Source organism: Drosophila simulans, chromosome 2L (genome assembly GCF_016746395.2).
Source record: "Drosophila simulans strain w501 chromosome 2L, Prin_Dsim_3.1, whole genome shotgun sequence".
In the NCBI taxonomy this organism is placed as follows: domain Eukaryota; kingdom Metazoa; phylum Arthropoda; class Insecta; order Diptera; family Drosophilidae; genus Drosophila; species Drosophila simulans.
The window spans coordinates 19038210-19044586 of NC_052520.2; the positions used below are offsets into that span (position 1 = coordinate 19038210).

General features: G+C 45.8%; 2 protein-coding genes across 2 annotated transcripts; one reads left to right on the forward strand and one right to left on the reverse strand.

Annotated features, from left to right (window-relative positions):
* Positions 1–2744: 2744 nt before the first annotated feature.
* On the reverse strand, positions 2745–4283 carry LOC6732793. The gene is made up of 4 exons (XM_002079870.3): positions 3973–4283; positions 3388–3842; positions 3043–3330; positions 2745–2991 (listed from the first exon to the last, which is right to left on the reverse strand). Exons 1-4 carry the CDS (start codon positions 4083–4085, stop codon positions 2840–2842), a joined length of 1008 nt encoding a protein of 335 aa, XP_002079906.1. The 5' UTR covers positions 4086–4283; the 3' UTR covers positions 2745–2839.
* Positions 4284–4586: 303 nt separating this feature from the next.
* LOC6732794 lies at positions 4587–5902 on the forward strand. The gene is made up of 4 exons (XM_016180377.3): positions 4587–4795; positions 4850–5304; positions 5358–5645; positions 5700–5902. Exons 1-4 carry the CDS (start codon positions 4683–4685, stop codon positions 5837–5839), a joined length of 996 nt encoding a protein of 331 aa, XP_016025503.1. The 5' UTR covers positions 4587–4682; the 3' UTR covers positions 5840–5902.
* The last annotated feature ends 475 nt before the right edge of the window (positions 5903–6377 follow it).

Genomic DNA, 6377 nt, shown 5'->3' on the forward strand with positions numbered 1-6377 from the left:
GGCCCGAGGCGACGTCATCGACATCGACATCGCCGTCGTGGCGCATTATTAAAGATGCATAGCTTGAAATATTCAATCAAGTAGACGGCGGTGGTGCGGCGGTTCAGGGGTTGTGGGGTTCGGTGGTCGGTTGGGTTGGGTGGCTCAGTGGTTCGGGGGCGGATATGGAGCCACAAAATTGGCAGCGCCATCGTCGGTGTGTTGATTTATGCAACATTGACGTTGACGCTGCAAAGTCACATTTGGCTGGTGGTCGAAAGCTGTTTGGGCTGGGCTCGAACTCAGCTTGGGCTTGGATTTGGTTCTGGTCTGGTCGGGTCGGGTATGGTCTGCTTTGGGCCACATAAGCAAATATTTTGTGGCTATGGTAGCTGGCTAGCTGGTATATTGTGTATGGCGCATATACACACATGTGTCTATACATCCTGCAGGCATTCAATTATATTGCATGTTGTATGTCCTACGCTGTATCGCACAGGAGTCCAGCTCGAATGGCTATTTCCAGTCCCACGCCACAAGGAGAGGGACGAGGAGTGGGCTCCAAGACTTCCCGAATGTCACCCGTGTGCTGGAGAGTGTGTGCGTGTGTAGCAGTTAATTTGTTATTCAAATTTGTGTGTTATATATTGTTATTACAATGGAAATCGTTGGTCAGGAGCAGCTCACTTGTTCTGGCCGACGGGCACAGCAAAGGTTAAGGCGACTTGGACAGGGTCAATAGTTTCGTTTGGCATTGAGGAGCTTGCCCGATGGAGGCCAACAAATTGATGATTTCTGTATTATTTATCATTAGTCTATTATGGTGTTTTGGCTCGAGATACGAAATAGGATTTCATACAGAATTTAAAAGAACCTTTCATATTGGTTTTGTTAATTCTACTTTGCAAGTGCATCATCGAATAAAGTCGAAATGCATTCATGCATATATTAGTTGCAAGTCTCATCTTTCCCCACTTATTTATGAGGTTTCTATCGCAACAGAAATAAATTTTCAATTGATTTGCTTGAAATCAAGTTGCGTGATTAATCCGCAATTTATGCTATCTCTATTCATATAACAAGCATTTACCGAACAATCGGACCCATTAATTAGCTCCCCGGGCAAGTGGAATTGGTGGCCCCAACTCCCCGATGTGCCATTCATTCACCTTGACACCTGGAAGAAAAAACGCCCGAACGGAGGAAACCCTAGAAGAGTTTAAGGGCCAACAACTATCGAGGATTAAGGCTTAACCGTCTGGTCAAGCGTCTGGCCGGTTCCTCCTCCCCGAATCTGATTGTTTGGGCTCGGATGGGGTCTGCTGGTTGTCGTCTGGTCGGGTAAACCTCGAGGGGAATATGCGACTGCTAAGCGGATTAATTTAGTGACGTGCTGCTCAATGGGGAAACAAACGGGTGGGGCAAATTGAAAATAGAAAGAAGTGGGAGCGAGGAACGTGCAACGATATCCAATCATAATTATAGAGTCCAACGCCTCGAGTCGATGAAATTTACACAACAAAAGGTGGCCGCGACATTTCCAGCTGTCAGCATTAATTAAAATGTTTCCATACATCACCTCGTCCGACTTCTTACACCTTCTTTTTTTCGGCAATCCAATCCCGAAGCCCCAAAGACCAGCCAGAGCGGAAATGTCACCAGTGGGCACCGGGAAACCAAAACACGACTGGAAGCCGACATGGCATAAAGATGTCAGAGAAACCGAACGGGTTGGGGTATGAAAAACATCTTCTGGATCGCATATGTGTATGCATGTTTTCAATCTTATTTCTGGCCGCCCGATTATTTGTGGTGCTGATTAATTTTTGCCATGGAATGGAAACTTTAAGCAGAGCACAAATTCAAATGTTTAAACCAATTATTGGCCGGTCAAAGGGATTGTTTTTCTAGCATATGCATAATTAACACGGTGACATATAAAAACTGTTTGATCGAAATAGTTTTATGCATTTTCGCATCAATTATTGAAACTGAATCTGTCAGTTAGCCGGCATTAAAGTTGCATTGCCGCAAAAGTGTTGAGCCCAAACCCTACTAGTGCATTTGCTGAAAGAGCGGAGGTCGTGTCAAGAGTTCGACAGGTTAAACGACGAATCGAGACTCCTGTCAATAAATAATTGAAAATCAGAGCCGCCGGCCGAATGCTCGACTATTGTTTTTTGTCACCGTCTCTTTTCGGTGGTAATTAAAAAAGTTTTTCCCTGCTGAAAAATAGCAAGAAAATTTTCAATTGACCAGAGAGCCGGTTTTTTAGACCGGCTAATTGTCATGCAGAGCAGTGGTAGGAGGAACATTTCCCGGACTGACGTAATTAAAAAGCCGTCAAGCGAAGTTGGCGCAGTTAGCGCTAAATGTCGTCCAGTTGATGCACAGACTCCGGAGCTTAAGTACTGGCCTTCCATCCCGCCTGCAGATCTCTAATTAAATAAGCCAGTGTCACATTTGTCTTGAGTGCCCGACAATTCGGTGACTTATGATGACTGCAGAGCAGGACGCGACGAAAGCCGCTCCAGGACCCCAATTCGGACCCTGCACTTGGACATTGGGGGCATTGAGGAGCAGCGGAGAAGATTTATGAGGTAAAAGCAATTAGAAAGTGGCATTAACAACCGAATGCAGAGCTCAGCACAATTAACAATTGCTACGAACTGCAGGCTAAGAGCAACGAACCATCACACAAGGCACTCCTTTCTAAAGGATCTATAGAAGTCCAGGGAGAGGGGTTCCTTTAAAACAAACAAACGTTTTAAGAGTTTTGCTTTTAATAAGCTTTTATAGTTGTAATGGTTGTGAGGTGTGCCTAGTCTTCCTTATGAAGACTTTGAATTTTCATATCCAATTAGCACAGCGACTTGTCTCTGGCTTCCTCGTGCTTTATCGAGGGATCAGATGATTCGATTTCCTTTACAACGCCAGTTAATATTTCCACTTCGCCCATGATGGAATCCAACACCTTGTCCAAGTCGCCGCGAGCAGGGAAGGAATGTACATCTAAAATAATAAAATTAATGCATGAATTAATAATTAGATTTTTTGACTAACCTCTTCGCCGTAGAAGGATTCGGTGAAGGTTGGTAATCGCATCTATTGTGCGCTCCTTGTCCATGTAGCAGTTGTTGATGGCGTCCTTGGTCTTGGCCAGGATCTTCTCCCACCTGAGGCACTGGACCCTGGACTCGTTGTAGGATCGTTCCAGTTTAGCCAGATCGTTCTTTAGACCCAGCACAGTTAGAGCCGCATCATTTGTGATCTGCACCATACGCTGCCGCATGCTCTCGATGTCCTGGAGCTTTTGATGCTCCAACTTGTTGATCTCCACTTGAGCCAGCACTATAGAACAAAAATGATTAATAACTTGATTTTATTTTATACCTTAGCAATGCTCACTCAGCGCATCACAGCGATCGGTGCAGTCCTTTGGCGACACGAATATGTCGGATACCTTCACCACCTCGTCGAGCACCTTCTCGTAGGGCTGGAACTCCTGCACGGTGGCCTTGAGAGCCTCCCGAAAGGCCTTGAGTTCGCCGATCGAGTCCTTGAAGCTCTCAATGCCCTCGCCGAGCTCCTTGTGGTTGAGCGTCTCCGCTTGGGCGGTCTTCTCGGCCACTCTCTTCTTGTCCGCGCAGTCCTTGATGAAGCTGTTCACCTCGATGAAGCGCCGCCTCAGCCGCTCCTGGATCTTGTACATGTTCCTCACCCGGGCGGAGTTCAGCTTGGTCTGCCGCTTGGCACTGGTCAGCATCTCCTCCTGCAGCTTGAGCATGGCTTCGTGCTCGCGGAGATTGTTCACATATATCAGTTCGATGGAGTCGCCGGCGGAGTCCGAGTTGGGTGGAATTCTACAGGAATGTACGAAGAGGTCAAATAATTGATACCAAATAGAAACATCCTTATCCTGCACTACCAGGACAATTCTAAGGGTGGGTACTTCTCTTTCAGCCTTTTTTCAGTATGAGATTCACTACTTACACGAAGAATTTGTTCTGCTGCTTAGAGCTGATATAGTCCCCCACGGCATCCTCCGGCCGCAGGTCCAGATTTCCCAGGACATCGAGTTTCTTGGTGGGCTTCACGCGGGGCATCTTGGATCCCTTTGCCGAAAGTAAAAGCTCAAGTGTACGTTTTTGTTATTTTTTTTTAATATTTTTTTGCTTTGGTTACCGCGATACAGCGCGGATTGTGCGTTTTGTATTGGTAGGTGTGTGTGCTGTGTGCTTACTTTTCAGAGTGTGTTATTGTTTTGTAATAAAAATTAACAAGACCTACTTGGAACATGATTTTTATTTGGGTGACACATAAAAACACTTGGTTGCCAGGAGGTTCTTTTATTACCGTGGCAATGGTTGAGAAGGTGTAACCAGTTCTGCGTCATGGTAACTGCACAGTTTGGTTCCTTTCGAAAAAACAAAATAGGAAACGTCTTCGGCGAGCCGAATCTTTTATACTCTTGATGATGGAACTACCGACTGGTCGTACTTATGAAGGAGACGTCAGCAATTGCATAAATGTGTAAATTTAGAAATATATTTTACTGGACCCAAAAAATTTTTAATACTATATCCTTGATTTTGCTGTCTGCCCATATACATGTAGACCTACTCATAACACATCGTTCTCATATACATTTTCCCACAGTATATAATAATATATTTTAAAAGATTATATTTTAATAGGACAAGATGCCGCGACGTAAGCCCACCATTAAGACCGATGTGATCGGCGACCTGGACCTCAATCCAGAGGTCGCCATCGATGACTATCGCGTCTCTCGCCAGCAGGATCAATTCTTCGTGTAAGCTAAGAGTGCAAATATGTAAGAGCCATTAACCTAACTTGGATGGTCTAGGAAACCACCAAATTGGGATTCTGCCGGGGATACCATCGAGATGCTGTACATAGCCAATCTCCGGGAGTATGACGCCATGAAGCAGGTTCAGATCCAGCTCCTCAAAGATGCCAAGCGGCAAGCCGCATTGAATGTGCAGCGCATTCGCAAGATGTACAAGATTCAGGAGCGCCTGCGCAAACGCTTCGTCGAGGTGAATGGATTCATCAAGGATTGTGCGGACAAGAAGCGCAGTGCGGATAAGTCGATTCGCGAGGAGACCGTTCTCCACGCGGAGGTCACCAAGGAGATAGACGAGTTCAAGACCTCCATTGCCGAGCTGAGCACCTTTCGCACTGCGCTCAAGGCCACGGTGGCCCAGTTTCAGCCTTACGAGAGGGTCCTGGAGGAGGTGGTCAAGGTGTCGGACATCTTCATCTCATCGAAGGACTGCATTGATCGATGTGACGCTCTAAGTGGGTTCTCCACACCTCCTGTTATATCCATTGTAATGTTGTTTCTTGTGCAGTGCTGGCCCAAGTGGAGATCAATAAGCTGAAGAGCCAGAAACTCAACGAGATCGAGGAGATGCGCCAGCGAATGGTTCAGATCACCAGCGATGCGGCCTTGACAGTTTTGGGCCTCAAAAACGATCTGGCCCGTTTGGATCGTTCCTATGTCAGCTCGCGTTCCACTTGCCTCAAGTGGGAAAAGATACTAAGTGCTTGCAAGGACACCACGTCGCTCTACAACCTGGACAAGGAGCGCATGTTCGATGGCATTCAGATCCTGTACCGCATGCTCTGCAAACGTCGAGGTATGTCCTTGAAATCCTTTGACTGTAGCTAATGTACCAACTCCACACCCGCAGACATTGTTCCCAGCTACCACAGCTATGAGATCGATAAAATCATGAGCTTCATCATGCGCGAAATGAGTCTTCTTTCATCGGTCCTCCAGGAATTGGAGTCCAATAAGGGCGATAAGGTCGGCGCTGGACGTATGTGCTAGCCGGAATATATAATATTTTTCAAGGAGCATGAATAAATAAATAAATAATTTTGAATCCTTTAAGTAATGGAACGAAGTTCAAATGGCTTTTACTAATTTCCGTTTGGGTTATTTTTACTGCAAATATTTTGAAACATTCGCACAAATCAGAGATTAGAAGGGTTGTAGTGTAGGAATAAATGTAACAAGCAAATCGTACGACTTTTTTTTAAATCGAGAGTCCTTACATCCTCTCAGATTTACTCCCATCCCTAAGAACTTAAATGGGCGCTCCACCTTCAGCTTTATGGCACCCATAACATTTGTCTAACCCCAAATCCTGGCCAGCTCCTCCCCACAAAGAATAGAGAACCCACAACATTCGGTTGAGCATTGTTGTTCCGTTCCCAAAAGAAAATCAAATGGAATCCGATAAAAAGGAAATGCATTCGAGGACTGAGATACCAGAGGCTGGACAACTTTCAAGTGGCTCACGAACTTCAAATCAGGGAGGGACAAAGCGATGGGCAGGAAAATAAAGTTGGCAAATCGAATCTGC

Bases quoted from the DNA above. Each gene is read 5' to 3' on its own strand.
- LOC6732794 (XM_016180377.3), top strand. From the start codon at position 4,683: ATGCCGCGACGTAAGCCCACCATTAAGACCGATGTGATCGGCGACCTG. The intron at 4,796-4,849 runs GTAAGCTAAGAG...TGGATGGTCTAG, and splicing joins CAGCAGGATCAATTCTTCGT to GAAACCACCAAATTGGGATT. The intron at 5,305-5,357 runs GTGGGTTCTCCA...TTTCTTGTGCAG, and splicing joins TGATCGATGTGACGCTCTAA to TGCTGGCCCAAGTGGAGATC.
- LOC6732793 (XM_002079870.3), bottom strand. From the start codon at position 4,085: ATGCCCCGCGTGAAGCCCACCAAGAAACTCGATGTCCTGGGAAATCTG. The intron at 3,843-3,972 runs GTAAGTAGTGAA...ACATTCCTGTAG, and splicing joins CAGCAGAACAAATTCTTCGT to AATTCCACCCAACTCGGACT. The intron at 3,331-3,387 runs GTGAGCATTGCT...TTTGTTCTATAG, and splicing joins CGATCGCTGTGATGCGCTGA to TGCTGGCTCAAGTGGAGATC.